This window comes from Nomia melanderi, chromosome 4, assembly GCF_051020985.1.
Source record: "Nomia melanderi isolate GNS246 chromosome 4, iyNomMela1, whole genome shotgun sequence".
NCBI classification, from domain to species: Eukaryota; Metazoa; Arthropoda; class Insecta; order Hymenoptera; family Halictidae; genus Nomia; species Nomia melanderi.
In genome coordinates this window covers 8,614,718-8,633,813 of record NC_135002.1, presented here as the reverse complement: position 1 = coordinate 8,633,813, position 19,096 = coordinate 8,614,718, and the positions used below count along the sequence as shown (strand labels likewise).

The 19,096-nt window shown below is 35.9% G+C and overlaps 1 protein-coding gene across 1 annotated transcript; it reads left to right on the top strand.

Annotated features, from left to right (window-relative positions):
• Positions 1-1,390: 1,390 nt before the first annotated feature.
• On the top strand, positions 1,391-15,871 carry LOC116434981 (Tachykinin-like receptor at 86C). The gene is made up of 8 exons (XM_031994005.2): positions 1,391-1,685; positions 5,672-5,885; positions 11,168-11,302; positions 12,993-13,073; positions 13,435-13,585; positions 14,559-14,755; positions 15,003-15,130; positions 15,471-15,871. The coding sequence occupies exons 1-8, from the start codon at positions 1,391-1,393 to the stop codon at positions 15,590-15,592; spliced, it is 1,323 nt and encodes a 440-aa protein (XP_031849865.1). The 3' UTR covers positions 15,593-15,871.
• The last annotated feature ends 3,225 nt before the right edge of the window (positions 15,872-19,096 follow it).

The following is a 19,096-nucleotide window of genomic DNA, read 5'->3' as shown; positions in this document are numbered from 1 at the left end:
TACAAATTTAAAGGGTGAAGATTGAGTTACGGAGATCGAACTAGGACTCAGGTTCCGATGGTCAGCATACGAATGACATTTTTATTATTTTATTTATGCAGATGATTATTTTGTGTGTCTCACGTTTCGGGCAATTTCCAGCATACGCCAGCTAAGCGAGACTTTTTCTTTCACCTTCTGAAAGTCGATCTACCGAATAACTCCAGTCAAAGTTTTGAAGCCCGCGTGTTCTCAGATCTGACAGTTGTTTTCACCGAAATTGGCATCCCCATTATCTCCGTGTCGTAGTACAATGCATTTCGTAGTACAATGCAATCACTCCAATGTCAATAGGTGAATTGAAATAATACCGTTCGTCATTTACCGCTAGATTTCAATCCGTTCCTTGAAGAGAATACGTTTCGATTGAACGGATAACAGCTTCTCAAAGAAACATCAGATTCCTTTATTGAACGTTCGGTATCCGGATATATTTTGTTATTCAAATTCGTAGGGAATGCGAAGGGGATAGCAACGTCTCGTGCAAAGGGGCGGATTTCCATAAGAAAACAAGTCGGGAATTTATAATAATATGTTTTCATGAAAAACGCGAAAGCAGTCACTGTGTTCCTGTGTCATTAAGAGCTACTCTTGTATACTTTTTGTATTATCAATATTCTACGATGAATTCAACAACATATTCGATCAAAAAATCAAATATACAAAATCACTGTCTTCACTACTAACCGCTACATGTATTTTTTCTTATCAGCCAACGTCCACTCTAAAGGGCTGAAGACACCCCTAAAAATTAAGGGTTGGAAGTACATTTTGTACATCTCTAAAACTAGGGGGTGTAAAAAAGAAATTTTCTTTTTAAATTGTTCGCCTCAAAATGAACAATTTAGATTTCTCTTCTGCACCCCGTAGTTTCAGAGATACTGTAAAAAATGTACTTACAACCCTTAACTTTGAAAGGTGTTTTCCCTCGTTCAAAGTGGACGTTGACCGACAAGAAAAACTATGTACCAAATATTTTCTTGAGAACTACGGCTCGCATAAGTTTCATCAAAATCGGCGTGTGCCGATTGCAAAGCTTCCCTTGTAAGATTCCCACGAGTATTCGATTTTCCAGATCAATGAAACAGCGAAACATAAAACATTCCCGACGTCTGTCGTTTTATTCTCTCGCGTAGAATTATTCCTCCCGCTTGCTGCGATCAGTTCCGTGTCGCGTTGTTTGTTTCAATTTCCACGTAACACGGACAAGAAGGGAGAAAATTCGCCATACGGGAACAACGTTCACGCGAGAGGATTTATGTCCGTACGTGGAAACTCTTTTCCAAACGAGCGCGGTCCCGTGGAGAGATTAAGTTCTCTATGAAAGCTGCGCGAACCGATCCCCGTAAACATGAACAATCAAACGTTGAACGGCCTGTACAACTGTGGTGCCACGCTCCTCGGCCATAATATCACGTTCCTATTAACGTTAAACAACACCGAGCTACTAAAATTCCTGGAGGACACCCTGGACACGTCAAACGACCGGGACGTTCTGTTCGAAGCGTTCATCGACTGCGTCTCTGTTCATCAAGAACGACCTTTTGATCTACCCTGGTGGCAAAAACTGGCTTGGTCCCTTATATTCGCAGTGATGCTGCTAATAGCGACTGGCGGCAACGTAATAGTAATATGGATCGTGCTCGGTAAGAACTGGTAACGTGTCTCTCTGATCCACTGGCTTTTGACGCTGTCCCTTTTTCCCTTTCTGTTCGGAATGCACTGCCATGAAACGCTCAATTTTCCGCATACAAAGGGGTGTATGGGAAACTAGGTATCTTGTAAACATAGATGTAGGGTGTATTGGAAAACTCTTCGCAATCGGAACGTGCATGGGTTGAAATGACTGAAGCTGATTAATCTCAGGGGTATACTGATACTTTGCAGGCGGATTATGAAATTTGTGATTGAAACTAGTTATTAATACCCCTTGCATTATGATTTTAATATGCGCTCAACAGTGCTATTCTGTTGTCCGTGATGTGTTAGAAAGAGAATGCTTATTCTATGTCTACGTTCATTATGAAGTATTATAATTAACGATAGAAGAATAATGTTCAATTTGGAGTTGAAAGAATTAAGTTTATATTTGTTATATTCTATTCGAAATCTCCGACACGAGTCTGACACGATATTCTAGGGTAAAGGGTTGAAACTGCCGAGCAGATTGTTCGCGATTTTATCGGTAGAAATGCGTTAATGAAGGAATAAATAATTATCGTCGGATATTGGAAAAATTGATCGAAGAAGCAATACCCAATAGTTAGTTGGGTAGAGTTGATTATATAATCTGTCGGCGAAGGCAAATTAAAAATTTTTAATAAATGCAAATGCGATTTGCAATAAATCTATTGTTTCATAAAATTGTTACAGTATTGTGCATGTCGCTACGTTCTGCACAATAATTAATTCTTTTTTAAATAACTTTTATACTCATACGCCGATGAGTTTCACGAGAATATTATAGTTTATATTGGATTATTTCCCATTGGAGATCGCGGACTGCAGCTAAATCATATTGTCTTCGCTCGTTTTATTTGCCACGCACGGTAACAATTAACTACAGAAGCCTATCCCTTTTATCTCATGAAACTGTTATCAAATTTCGGGATGCAGCGCTGGCTCTGTGATTCCTCTCACTTCTAAAGTACCGAGGGAAACCTGTGAATTACTCAAAATAATAATCTCTCAGCTTCTCGTGTTCTGAAAAGATTTTAATATTCCGTTTCATAATTGAAAGGGTAATTTAGTGTTTCATTTGTGCAACACTTAGCTCTTTTACTGCCACGTCACCTAAATTCGGGTGACACTATTTTTCACAGAAACTTGGACATTAATTTCCTTGGTATCGAACAAACCGAATTTTGTTGGATATATGAGATATAAGGAAGATAGTGGAGCAATCATTAAGAAGAATCTTAACTTCAACGTTTCTGGTTAACGACGAAAACTGTTTCGAATACATGTTTTAATGAGTGTTTACATGGCAGTCCAAGTATTAAGTTATTGAAGCAATCGATTCGATAACGATTAATTTTTCAATTACTAATAAAGGAACGAGGAATCGTGTCGTTCACGTATGATCGACGTGTCACAGTCACTTTAGAAAAATGTGTTAACGATTGGTAGCGTAAATATAATTTTTAGATATTGGCGTGGGTTGCTTTCATACGATTGTGTACAATGCAAAAATGCAAAAATATTCGTGCCAGCGCAACTGGTATTCCAGGTTGTCGGAAAGAATGTATAACGGCAGCTCAGTTGGTATTCCGAGTGCAAAGAGTGAACATTCTGGTGCTATTTAGAGAGGCAAATGCATAAATAACTTAAGAATATTTGATTAATCGTCTCACGGCCATTGATCACCTTCTTCAAATGAAAAAATGATCTTTCAGCTTGTGATTCGTTTATATTAATAGGTACATAATGTAATCAACGTTTGTAATGCGCACATTACAATTAATTATAAAGCAATACATTGCAGTGTACTTTCCTTCTGCTGTCTTTAGAGTGTGATTGATGTATGTGATTGATAATCATAACTTTGAATAGAATTGCACGATATCGCTTATTTGATGCACTATCTGCACACGAAGTTCATCCAGAACGGTCATCGGTATACAATAATTATAATATTCGTACAGTCGGTGATATTTAACTGAATTACGAAGAGTCTGTTTATGCGACTATAGTGTTTTCAGTTGAATGTGACAAAAGAAAGGCACGAGAACGGATATAGGTGAAAATACGTTGATATTTTATTGTATTTTGTGCTTTTTTATAAGTTCCTTATTTTTCAGACACAGTTGGGTACATGGAAAACGATGTTACAATAAGAACTTCGTATTCTTACACTGTGCTTAACTTTAATAATCAGCGGGAAATGAAGGGTTCAATAAATTCACTATTAACACAACTTAAATGGAAACTTTGAAATGTAATATGTTGTCGGTAATTGTGACCATTAAAAGTGCAGCGATTAAGTACAGATTTTATGTTAAATTGTAAAATTCGCATTTAAATTCGAAATCAAATTCAAATTCAATAATTGCCTATCATATGTAAGTCAAGTGTACTAAATCATATTCAAAGACTGCACAGAACAAGGAAGTACGATATAAGAAACCGTTGAACATGAAGCAGCAGAAAGACACCATTAAGAACAAGATTCTGGTCTCAAAGGAATGTCATACAAGCAGGATTTACTACCCTTTCTTTACCAACTAACGGTATGCCGTAATAAATTCATCGTATTTCCATCGCAGATACAAAACGGGTACTCGGCCTTATCAGCAAGGATTGTTCATATTACATGTCTTATACATGTATGCATTCTATTTTTATCAATGTCGAAACCAGATGCCAACACTAGACACATCGCGGAAAGCAAATTTTATTAAAATAGAAAATGAGAACACGCCTTACGTGTGCATGTTAACGAGGCCTTTAAAACCCGCCACGTTTCCCGCTGAAAGCGAATCCTCACATGTACACAGCGCAACAGGAAATGTTTAAATCCATCCCGACTTTTTGTTATAAAAACTAACGTTTGAAACGGTTCCCAAGTAAAGTAAGATTCTCCGAGTAAAATATTTTGCTACCCGCAAATTTTCTCGCGTCATTAAAATAATATTTTAATAAAGATGATATTTTTCATTTTAATCTCAAGTGGCTCGTCCTGTTTTAATTAAGTCTCGGTTGAAACATGTTTCTGTGAATATTATTCGATTAGACTGTCATTAGAGTGTTATACGATATTTTATTCATAAAGTGTACTCTGCTCATACGGAATAAGAGAATTTTTTGATACGCTAAAGTTGAATAATTAACGCTCCAAAGGGATTTATAATTCGCAGCGAAGTCACGCGGAATAAATCGTGATATTAAAATGAATATTTTAGAAATGTTTTGTATAACATAGGTCGTCATATATATTTAAATGATAAAGAATTATATCGGAATGAAATCAATGTGTGCGCCGCTAACCATTAGCGACCAGGTTGCATGTCGAAAAGGAATTAATAATCAATTAATTTCTACTTATGATCACTTGAAACACATATTAACATATTGATTCAAAAACCACGTATTCTACTTTCCCTTTGAAACGATTCAATGCGCATGCAACGTTTACACTAAAATCGCACTAATTACCTACTACGATTGTTGTGTAATTACGTAAACTAGCGCGCCAATTATAGAAACGTATAATTAATTGGGCTGTGATTTCTTATTGGCTATTTAACTGATTATTATACTTCGCTATTCAACAGTAGTCAATCAACACTATTCTGCGAAACTATCAAGCGAATAAAGTAATGTTTTTTATCGTTTAGCGTTTCTGTATCCAATTAAAAATATTCCTTCACACAAATGCGACAGGGAGTCGATTAATTTACAATAAAAATTGCTAACAAAATTAGTACTGAAATTTTCACTTCTAATTGACATTGATCTTTAGATTTCGTCAATATTGTTTGTCTTCGTTGAACAGCATCGTTTTCCAAACACGAATTACAAATTGCAAAAGATGATTCAGATGAACAATACTTTTTCCTAAATTTGCACGATAAATGTCCCACAGCGATGTTAATTCTTCCGACGTGATATTAATTAATGGTTAACATTACAGCACACCGACGAATGCGCACTGTTACCAATTACTTCCTAGTCAATCTCTCCGTGGCCGATCTAATGATGTCGTTGCTGAACTGCGCCTTCAACTTTACTTTCTTGCTGAACTCAAGCTGGCCCTTCGGCGTGATTTACTGCACAATTAATAATTTTGTTGCCCACCTGACTGTCGCTTCCAGTGTGTTCACTCTGGTCGTTATTTCTGTTGACAGGTGAGTTGCTTTGCAAAATTTGTTAGCATGAAAAATCAGCCGTCCTTTTATTTCTAAAATGAACGTGGCGGCAATTAACGATTAATCATTAAACTGGAAGGGAGGATTTTTTAATGTTACATAATTCTGGTCACATGAACGTCGTCTAGCTTAATATTTTCTCTCGTATACTTCTCTCAGTTTCAAGCAAACGACGTGAATTACTTTTGTAAATAAATTATGGAATTCTACGGTACATGTTCCTTTTGTCGGAAATCTTGTTCAAATTGTCTCCGGCCTATATGTAAATGTCTAAAGTTACATTCGACTTCAACTTTAAATGCTAATGATTCATTTCAACTTCCGACATGATCACCAACTGTTACACTCACATTCGAAGTTCAACGCGAACTGCAACTTTCTTAACTTAACATTCGTCACGCTTCACAGAAGACACCCATTTAAAAGGAATAAATTAAAACGATAAGTTCCTTATAATGATAGTGACTGATAGTGATTGTATGCCAACAAGAGAATCGACGAGAAAAGTTGATCGTGGAAAAATAAATCGACGGAGAAGCACCAGTAGGTAAATTAGTACGATTAGCGGTGAGAAGGATTCAATTAGAAAGATTACATCGCGTCGACAGGAAAACGACTCGGTCGCAACGATGCACTTCCGTAGAACTTGTATTAATACACGGTGGAATTGAAGGAATAATGAGACAAATAATAATTACACGTTACTTTGTACTCAAATCGTTTTATAAATTTCTATATCGATATGTCCAATTAATTTTGGTACCGAGAAATGAGAAAGAAAAATCTAAACCACGTTAATTTGAACCGTTCCACCTAACATTAAGGATGAACGTTTGGCGTCTATAATTGCGCGAAATAAATTGCTAAAGCAATTCATGCCAGAAGCATTGTGGGTTCTGTGTCACAGGCAGGAGTCTGATTACTTGTCATACCCATACAGTGACCTTCTTGTTCCACTGGTTTCCTTTAAGATCCTTCTAACTTTACGAAATGTTCAAAACAATATAACATCGCGAAAGGAAGGACTCCTCTAACGATAAATAACAAGGTAATTTGAAGTGAAGTAACTGAAACTAAAGGTGATATTGAGATATGATATTATGTCTTACTTGGAAATAAAGACCGGTTCACTGTATTGCTACCTGAACAACAAAGCGAGCTCAGTGTGGCGTATAGAATATGTAAGGATATTACTGTAGCATATTACCTCCACTAATCAGTACTTGAAGATCCTTTCCTTTTTCCTCCTTAAAAGCAAGCCATTAAGTCAAAGTTGCGCAACTTTTTACTTTTCGAAGTAGTGGCTCTTACCTCTTCTCGTTCTATCATCGTAATAATTTCGCGTATCGAGGAAGATTAATATGAAATAATTAAAAAAATAAAATTCTCACCTCATTATAATTTATAAACTATATCTCTATCATTTGAATGAGTTAAATTTCTATAGAATATTCATATCTATTCGTTTCAAAAATGTGAAATATTCATCACCACTCTCATTCAATATTCTATAGCTGAAAGTTGTGAAAATGAATATAATTCTTCTCATAATCCTGGTGAACGCAGATCCTTTTGACTAAATTAATTGAAAATTTTCACAAACCGTAAATACGGAGACCATAGCATCTTGTTAGTTAAATTTGTTCAGTGAACGCTAATTTCACTAAAAAAAGGATCGCAGGGACATATTCGCCCACCGGTAGCAAACGTTACGTCAGTTGTGACGCATGCCTCAATTGTGCTCCCTTACATTTAACAGACTTTGTTGCGTGGCGGAGGTGATTGAATGATTCCACCTATCCTGTCGCGGATTTAACCGTTTCAGGATTGATCATTATGGGAGAATGAAACTGGTCAACTGAGCCACGTTTGAATTAAATGTATTTTCAATGAATTCGAGTTAATTTCCTTGGTGGTTGGCTGCTAACTCGATTTCCGATCATGTCAGAGCGTTGAGGTTGGACCTGCTGCCACGGGTGAACACGCGGAATGGTTAAAATATACAAACAAAACACTAGTGGTAGGGTGGAAGAAGCGACACGGTGAGAACATGTTGATGTAGACATGAAAACTAGGAAATTCCATCCAATTGTTCCCCGGTGCAGACGCACTCCGGGATGACGCGCGGATTACAAAGAATAAACTCATAAAGCGCGCCGAGTTTTTCCGAAACGTGAACTGTCGTTAAAAGTTTTTAATCCCTTGCGTTGGAAAGTCGTACCACGCACGCCGAGACGTTTTTGTTCCAAAATCTGTCAAGGATGTCTTCTGCACATTGATAATCTTGTTGCATTACGCATATTAGATTGTTTTCGAATGTATCGCTCTATACGAAATTATTAATAAACAAAATTAGCGTTCATATCTGCGTGAAATAGGTGCAAATAAAATTCTTCTCGTGAGACTTTGGCAAATCTCTGAATTCATTTCCAGCGCAAGTGGTTAAGAAGTACTGGTTTGCCGGCTAAGCGGTTCACAGATGCAGAAGGCAACTGTTGCTCAAATGAATTTGTCGAGATGGAATCGGTGGCTTTACGAGCATATTGCTTGCAAGGCAACAGACTTTGACTGTTTGATTTAAGTTGCATAGCTTGACAAGATTGCAAAAGCGTTGCATTTTCGTCCCTGGCAATGATAAATATGGAAAATGTGAATAACATGCATTTTACATAACAAATTTTACTTTCAAATAATTAAAAAGAAAGGAATAAACTTATAAGAAAACACTTTTCTTCCTGCAAAATATTACGGTATCCCTTTTTTGTAGTGTTCATAAGGGACAATGAAGAAATAGGCAAGAAACAATTTCGTGTAGAAAATTGGTTTATAAGATGTGCTGTACAACGGAAGCTTTATTGTGGACAGGAACTAACCCATCGCTCGTTTTACTTGTATCTGTTCCGTTGTCCGGCTTTCGAGGGTTAATACGCTTTCTACCGGATGTGCAGTGAAAAAGGTGAATGCCTTTTTCATGTAACCGGGGAAAATAAATTTTGTTCGCTTTCGTATTGATCCCGGTCCAGAGACATTTAAAGGTTTCGGATGTCTGTTAAGGGAAAATATAAATTTCCTGGTAAGAAAGCTGAATGCAATGAATTATTGAGGTGTACTCCAGACACGTTCAGACAACGCTAGAATTATCGGATGGATAAAAATAACAGACTCTTCATTGTATTATTGAATACTATAATGATGAAGGAACTTTTCTGAGTAATCAATAAATATATCGAAATAAATCTCAAGAAATGCATTCCCGTAGTCTTTGTAAAGTTCAAATTTTTATTTCGTTATTTTTCGAAGACGTGGAACCCTTTCCTTGAAATAATGATCATCCAAAGTCAAGCACCTTGCGTAATCTTAAACCTTTGCGCTTAAAATTACAAGACAGTCTCCGGGGACTATTAAAAGGTCACTTGTCTTAATTACATTGAATAGTAAAGTTCTGGTAACTTTATTCCATCGCTAGATTTTACTTTATTGTTTTAATGCCGAAGTAATGGGCGCAACAAACTGTATTACAAATAGTAATTATTCCGCCGAACATTTTAGTTTGCGTTCCTTTTATTAAGATCTAAGAACGAGGTTTAAATCGGTCTATACTCTGCAAAATTGGATTTCACAGGAACTTTTCTACTTTGCAAAGTCCACTTCATTCTCGGATTAAACAAGCTTACACTGTTATTCTGTTAATGCGAGATGACAAGGGATAGAGTAATTTACATTCATTTCTCATTTATTCAGTGCATGTAACTTGCATTCCAACATTGATAAACGTATTTACTGCATTATGATGATTGCATTATTTGAAACTAATTTAAACGGATATTCAAACGAATGTTTATTTTATATAATAATGGAAATAATAGTAATGGTTGCATTATATGTAAATGTTCCATTGACAAAGTGGATTTCTTTCACACACATATCGTGTATTACAGAAATTCCTTATTAGCATGGTTTATTAATTCTCCAATAAATTGGAATCAAATCACCAATTATTTATTATTTTGATAATTAGAACGGAACAGTATATTTCAATAACTCCAATAGCTGATTAACAATGTTTTAAAGATTCGATTACCCAATGTAGCACATAACGATCTCAATATCTATTATTCTTCGGTCGTATTTAATTACGTGGCTGTGGGTTTCATCCGTTAACGTAGGAATTTCATTATCGAACCCATAAGTGTTCGAATCTATCGATATTCCTGGACTTTTAATTTTCTTCTCTTCTACCTCGATTTTGGAAACAAAATTACCTCCGATACTAACTGCATGATGTCGCTTGTCTCTAGTTTTATTTACATCATTTCAAATAAAACTCTGAAATTTTTCAATTAATTTTCACTTCATTTACAAATCTACAAATTTTCGAATAACACCGCTGTTACCAACATGACCTGTCGAGCTAAATAAATACAGTTATTTCTGTACTAATTAAATAATAGCACAGTGTTCAACACAACAATTCTCAATTTCTACACAAAGTTGAAATTAAAGTATTTTATAATGGAAATTCCAAAGAATGTGAATATACATTCCATTCAATTCTACAACGTACTTGCGCCAAAATAAAGGTTCGATTATTATTTCTGCATTACGATAACAATTTTCACAGCGAAACAAAGATTTATCGAGAAAGGCAAATTTTTTACAAAGAAACGAAAGAAAATGTAAATCAAATACAAAAAATGAATTACATAACGGAATGAAAATACCTTCGTACCTCCCGTCTTAAAAACGAACGAGATTTTGGTGGGTTATATTTTTTTTAACAAACTCGGTGCAGGTAACACATGACTTAATCTCTCGTGATGTCCAAGTTCATCAAAATTCATGACATCGCGTAGTAATCCGTTTGACGTGGAATGATACCACCAACCTTTTCCTATCACAAGCCGACAACAATTATTTTCAAGGAAACACATGTTTTACATTTTTCCGAAAATAAGCAGTTATTTTTTGTTGAATAATCCATCATACGTTGTGCAAGGAAGCAAAAACCGTGTTTACAATTGTAAGAGTTGTTCGTTGCCGCGAGCGTCGGAGTAACTATATTCTTTTATGTGAGAGAAAAACTGCACCTGTATATTGAAAAGCAACACGTCCTTCCCCAGTAGATGTTAATGTTTGAATTTACTGCAAAATTGAAAGAATTTCAGTAAATCCCATTAACTTGCAAAATATTGTAGAAACATTATATTAGGCGACGATATGTTTCAAACGTCGATTTCGTGAAGATTAATCTCTCGTTACAGGTACATGGCCATCATGAGGCCACTGAAGCATCGTATATCTCGAAAAATGACAGTGATGACTATGATTTTGATATGGACAATTGGTTCGGCACTGGCACTGCCGTGTCTGTTGTATTCGACGACGAAATCCAGGAGGTAGTCAAAGTCATAAATTATTTCTAGTCATATTTTTGCCGAAGCCTGTTAAAAGTTTGTGTAAGTTTTTTAAATTCGTTGCAAGGAAGCCTCACGTTTATTTGTTCTAACCACTTTCGGTCGATACTCTATCTAACAGAAATAATAAAACCACTTACAGACGACATTTCATTGTATAAAATAAATATCTTAACGGTTTACACTGGAAATCGAAAGAAAATAAAAATTAAAAGTGACGAAGATGCAGTTTTTAGCTTTGTCTTCGCATATGCCCTTTAAAAAAAGTTTAAAGAAGCTCATAAAGCAATCGGTTACTGACCCACAAACCAATCTAAATTCACTAATTCGTCACTCTTAGTTATCACTTTGCATTCCTTCAACTGGAATCAACCCTTTAAATATTTACAACTTTAATTTAGTGTAATTCCATACTAATTAAGCACTCTGTACGCTGAAGATAGGGTAAATCCTGGAGAGATGACCTACTTCTTAAAGAGAACAATCACATTATGAATATCAGTGATATCTGACAAAAGGGAAAAACATTTACGAAAGTAACTATTAATCGGAATGAGATCGGGCAATCTCGCCCGGGATTATCCTGTATTCGAGAGGATGGCGGTTTTCCGTGAAAAACTAAATCGCGAGTTTGGAGTAAATATTCGTCACTGACACCCGAGAAATTTGAGATTAAATTTCAAACGTGTACACGCGCACCAGGACACAGATGTGGCCGCCCGAAGGGTATGGCGAGGGTGCCCACGGTTGACCTTTCCTCACCTGCTGCAGACAGGACCAGGTTGTAAATTTTAAGGGTGGGATATTTTCATCTAGTCACATATATTCTGATTCGATCTCTTTACATTGACATGTGAAAAATAGGTCGGAGTTTAAAAGTTTGTTAAAGAGATATAAATTAAATGTTCCTGAAACGTTGTCCAAACAAAATAACGTTACGATGAATATCATATGATATATTAAATAAAAAATGCAATTTCGCAGTTTTAAATAGTGGTTCACTCAGACGAAATGAATAAAAAGTGTCATTTTGCATTTTTAGATCATGGCTAATTTTATGGAGCATTTGATCAATAGGTGCCACTTTCAATTGTACGATCTTAAAATAAGATCTGCAAGGCACTTAAATACACCTCACCCTGTCGCCATATTCCTCGCGCGTCGATAACTGCATATATTTTAGTGCGTGCGTCTGGTCTGAAATTCTATCATTCTTTATTCGGAAGCAGACCTAGATACGAAGAATATCAATATTTTATGTTTTCCATTCGTTTTTAGCGTGAAATCAATGCGGCTTTCACCGTACCACTTGTCACAAGATACCATGCATATCTTCTCATTTTGTAAGCTGCGTATTTAGTTCGCGCGAAAATTCATGAATACATTTTCATGAATACAGATGCAGTCATTGAAAACCATGACCTTTAGATGTTTTATTGTGCGCGTTGTATATAGTTTATTTATATTTATAACTCTTTTCGCGTATTCAATGAAACGATCTAAATGTTTCGTTCCGAAGAGTACAGTTGACATTCAATCGACTAACTGAAGCGAAGATTGTAATATAATCATCATTGCATTAACAACTAACGAATACTGACTGCAATAAAACTGTCTCAATATTAATTTCAGGTAAATCGTAAATTTCCAGAGATTAAATTCTTCGTTACAGGTATTTGAATGGAAAGACTAGAATTACGTGTTACTTATTGTGGCCAGACGGAGATTATTTGCACAGTACAATCGAATATTCGTGAGTATTTATTTAGAATTCTTTTTAAAGTGACAAACCAAATGTAATTAAAAAAAATCATAAGAAAGTGATAAATAACAGAAATTGATGAAAAAAGGTTTCATTGTTGGAGATCTCTAATGAAAGAAGTAATTTTATTTTAAAATATAAATAAAAATATACCTCGATTGATTTGGAATTCCTTTTAAAGTAAATGACAAGCCAAATCTGACCAAAAAAAAATAAAAGAATAACAAACAATAGAAATTGATTAAAAGAAGTTTCACTGTTGATGATCCATAACGAAAGAACTAATGTTATTTTGGAACTTAAATAGATATAAAATCGAAAAATCACTAGCACGAAACGTCTTCTGTTACAGATACAACATAGTATTCTTGAGCGTGACATACTTAATTCCAATAATGTTAATGGCAGTGTGCTATGCGCTAATGGGCCGCAAACTGTGGGTCACGAAATCTATAGGAGAGCTCACGCACTACCAGAAGAACCTGATGAAATCTAAACGCAAGGTAGATAAAAACTTTTAAGTAGCTTTACCAGCATGGGGACGAAAGTTTTCTGATCTTATTGCGAGAAAAGTGTACATCACAAGTTTCGTAGTAATACACACTTTACAAACTTTGATCATACAAAGCGTTACACGAAGGAATTGATAAACTTCATCCATCTGTTTGGGTGGTCATTCTGAGCAGAGGATGTTGCACAAGACGATAAAAAGTGGTTCGAAACTTCCAGAGTAGTAGTAATAAAAAGCGAATGGCTGAAACATTCGCAATAAACATTTTCAAACTTGCACGGAATCCTTTGTTTCGATTAAAACGTGTACCGTGCCGTACAAGTTAAAATTGCAAAAATCAGCACAGCGTGTCAGTGTCAAAGACGTAACGTCGAATAATTCAATTTTCCGGAAATGTAGATGAATCAATCCGCGATGCGTGGACGATTTTTTATTCAGAATAAAGTTCAGAGCGTGCCGATGTACGTAAGTACGTACATACTTTATCGATTTCGTCGCGGAACACCCTGTACATGCTTTTAAGAGAGCGCGAGGGAAACATATTTCAATGTGGAATTCCTGTGAAATGATTGACGCGTGTGAAAACACGGTAACCTGATCAAGAGGAACTTTTAACGACGGCTTTCACGAAACAGACAAATCGCACAGATTCTTTATACGTTCGATATAATTTTTGTTCGATCAATGAAAAGAATGGAATTAATGTTTAAACCCTCGTATTAATGAAACCTTTTAAGTTGCCTCGCGATGAATCCTCAAGAATCGAATACCTTCTTTGCATTTTTTATAGAGAAGTGATATTCAAAAATATTCGTTGTGTAAAGAATCTGAAGAAAATATAAATAAAAATGGTTGGATTCGATTTTATTTGAAATTATATATTAATCTTGGCTAATGTTAAGTAGAAACGAAATTATCGATGTTAAACATCCGCGAAGAAGTACTGTATAGATACTTGTTTACAGGTTGTCAAGATGTTCATCACAGTCGTTGCAATATTTGCAATTTGTTGGTTGCCTTATCATGGATTTTTCATTTATGTTTATCACCATAGACATTTTGCGGAGATTAGTTACGTTCCGCACATTTACCTAGGTTTCTACTGGCTTGCTATGTCTAATGCCATGGTAAATCCTATTATATACTACTGGATGAACACTACGTGAGTTGGTTTCCAATGAATGATTATGAATCTTATTAATCTCTCTGCGTTTCGTTCGAACGTGTCTTAGAGCTATTAAAACCGTTAGCTAGAATGATAAAAACCGTTTGATTATATGTTAACCTATTATTTCGTCATATAAAAGGTACTTGTAATCGAATACCAATTTGAAACTTAAATAACATTATTACTCAAATATTCGGATCAGTATGATTAATAAAGAAGAAAATAGCATTGATTTTTATAGGTTTCGAGTGTATTTCCAATTAATAATTTGCAAGTGCTGTTACTCAATGAACCAGAGAAATACTAACAGCCACCGTAAACAACAGTTGGTAAAATGTCAACAATCAGATGTCATTCGTTGCGGTTCAAGTAAGTATATACCCGATCAATTTATGTTTTCTAACGGTATACATATATTTTTCTTCGTTCAAGTCGATCGACGAAAGCTATTTCTCAAATAAAATTGTGATTTTCCGAAAATTTAATTCAATGAGACTCGATTAAAATGTTTCAAGTTTTATATAGTATGATATAAATAGTAATTTGTAAAAAATTCATTATTTAAAACAGCTATCTGTAAAGCTTATTATTGCGACCATTAATATTTCAATGTAATCGAAATAATTTAACCGTTAGCAGACAATTCTTAATAAAGTTCTAATTACAAAGTATAATTATATTAATTTATTTCAAGAAAAGATATTTTCAGAGCGTGTCAGATTGAACTCGGTCCGATGGAAACACAGTACGGTCGACAGTCAAGTGCAAAATTGTCGAATACTATCGATCGTCGAGAAAAACCGCTACTCCCAAGATGCTGCCATCGTCTAACCGAAACTACGAAACAATAATGGACAACTGTTATTAAATGTATAAGTGCGATTGCAATCGGTGATAATATTTTCGGCAGTCAACGTAAACGAACGGTCGTAACAATGAATTTTTGTACATACTGATTCATATTGTAAATACTTCTAACAACGGTTTTCCTATAAAAGTTTCATGAAAAACGATACTGTAATTCATGCTACAATTACTTTCGATTGTACCTCTCGTTTTATTTTACTAAGAATTTTTATATTTCAACTACAAAATTCAGTCTATATTCAATTTTCTTTTTTATTACAGTCGATGTCTTGTGTTCGAAATTAAATCTTGCTCGGTTTTAACCATTCATTTCAATATCTTTCATGAACACGTGATGTGAAACACAAGTTTTAATTACTTATAGATTATCGTTCCGAAATAATGAACACAATGCGAAGTATTTCCATCTTATAATCGTGTTTCATCGGGTCCACTTTACAGCGACATTGTTACGCCCATTGCACGATTTTATTCTTCATTATCCCTTTTCTTCTCCCTTATTCGCCCGTCAGATAGAAATGTAAAAAAACACAATAAGATATAAAGGCGATTAAATTGAATACCGTTCTCCTTTCATTCAATATGAATATATTAAAATTATTGACAGAGAAAATAAATTCCCTTCATTCCCTCAGTCTTTTTTAATTACATCGAAGAAAATATGATTTTCCATAGAAAACCTGCCGTCGCCAGGCAAACGATACGACCGCGAGATTCTGTATTCACGCGACGATCTCTAACGCGTCACCCACCGCGCGAGCTGAAGGTGCCGAAACCATGCGATCCGATTAACATCCATAATCCCTTAGTTGTAAAAGCTTTATTTATAATTTATTTACAGTGAAATCATTTGAATCTACTCTGTTTTAGCCTGTAGATGTGCCAAATGTCGGTAATTCGTAGAAAAATATTTTCAGACAATATATGAAATTAATTTCTGAAGAAATGTTACGTTTAGAAGCGTTCTCCTTTTGAATTGTCAGCATTCACGGTTCACAAAACAACGCACGAACGGTTATGCGCCCACGCGGGCGCGTACAGTACATAGTGTATAGTAGATTAGTACATGTATTTCGTGGTCCATCCTCGAAAGGGAGTTCAGTCTGCGTCAACAATCGGACCAGGAAATCGAAACGGAGGCGAACGCGAACGCATACAGAGGAACCGAGCGTCAACACTTATCGGCACGTCACTTCATAAAATACAAAGTCGATCAAACTTAGTTCGTCGAAAACATTTATACAGCTATTTAATATCACGTGGTTACGATATTCTCTCGTCACGCGCTCAGAGTTTCGAAGGATCGTCGAAGGGTTAACACGTTCTCGCACGTTCAATAATCTTAGATCTCGTGATTGCTGGATGACCTAAGTAATACTACAACTACTGAGAATTATTAATACATAGTTCTTATAAGAATTGTAACAATAGATTATTTTCGGTTTTCTCGAGTACTCATTATAGTATTCAAATGAAACTATTTTCGATATCGATCATTGCGAAATAAGGTAACTAAAAGGAATCATTTCCACTGGTACAGTAGTTCCAGTGCTAGGGTAGACCGAGGCGAATCGAAACCTGTTATGTTTGACAGTGAAGAAGTAAACATATTTCAATAATAATAATAAGAGATGAAGGAGAATGTTTAAACCTTTCTTTTGCAAATAAGATTGAATCCTTATTTCGATATCCTACCGGTCTACACTGGGTCACTGGCAAATACAAATTCGTTAAGTGACCGAGACAAAAGTTAAACAAATATGCTCGTAGCGAGAGATGTTCGACGATTATCCAGCGAAACGTTTTCACGCCTGAGCGTGAGAAACGAAGAAAAATCAGAGAAAGCGGGCCAACGAGCTTCCGTCGAGAGAACGTCGTAGTACAAACATTGTTGGCAGTAGAATAAGTCAATTGAAGCGGATGATCTGGAAGGACGAACGTTCTACGAATAAACAACAACAACGACCCGATCTCCGTCGTCGGTCGGTTGGTTGCATCGACTGATGCGTCTCCGATTGGATCTATCTAGTGAAATGTAACGATCCTTAGAAAGAATCTCTAGAAACGCTCTCCGCGTTATGAGAGTTAGAACGCGAACCGGTTAATTAGTAGAAAATACCGAAGCGACCGCATGCACACTTGAAGATCGTGGTATGTAATTACCATCTGTTGCAGTGAACCTGGCACTCTCGTCTGATTGGTCAGATTCAAAGGCGCACATCCTGACCACACGAATTTTCGGTTCTGGCATATGATTCGCTGAGGCGCTCATACACACACTAATTGAGTCGCACGATGAAGAGCGCGGAGAATTGATTCTGTACTCGCAATTGGACTTCTCGGAACCCCAAAGGAGCGATGGGCGGAGCTACGGAGCAACTGTTTCCGCCCCTATGACGCAGCGAGTGCCAGGTTCGTTGCAACGGACGGTACGCTTGTCTCTTTCGTTCTAGGAAAAAATCAATTCTTTCGAGAGTCGCGCGGAGGAAAATCAGGTTTAGTGGTGTCTGTATGCGTATGTGTATATGCGTGTGTGTGTATACGTGTATATGTGTCTGTTTTTGGAACTTTTGTTTCCAGAAGTAACGTCGTCACTGAAACCGAAACTATTCTCTCGAATCTGCGGTCCAGCCGCTTCTTCTTTGTTTCCTTTTATTTTGTTCTGCCTGTTCGCGTCTGTTTCTTTTTTTTTTATAACCGCTACTTTGAAATCTACACTTTCACACGATCGTTCCTTCTGACGACGGAAATGCGAACGAAACGTTCCCCGAGGGAATTGAAAACCGACGTGTCCCTGTGTTCGGTAGTTTAACCGGGACGCCTGTCGACGCGTACACTTTCGTGCCTCCTTGTCGTAACCGTTACAAAATGTAAAATGTACAGAAGAAGAATCACAATTTCCAGTGAGTTTGGTGTGTGGAAGTTAAAACTGTATAGGGCGCCGACTCGTTCCGCCGTTCGAGAAATGAATCCACTGTCATTTCCCAACTGAAAACGTCCCTCGCACGCATGCTCGTTTTATTTGATTCGTTCGTCGGTTTGAAGATTGTCATAGGACTTTTGTAATTTTATGAAATCATGGAATTTCGTGATTGTATTATTTGTTATTTCAAGGGAATGTAAATATGTTTAGAAGCTTGTTAGTTTGAATTACTTATAAAATTATATTATTCTAATATAAGTAAATTTATAGAATACCAATTTTTAATAATAACATTCCTTCTCAACATAATTTTACTGAGGATAGTGTTAATGCTTAAAGTAACTATTTCTAATGGACCAATCTAATATAATTAATTTCTTTATCAAATTAAATTCCGAAACTTGTATTCTCTAAATTAATATGGAAGACGAAAGTTTTATACTTCAATATAGTTGTAATAATAAAAATAAATAATCATTTTAATGATACAAATTTTTTGTTTAAATTTCTTAATTCTCTTCTTATCCGTGTTTGCATTCTCTTAT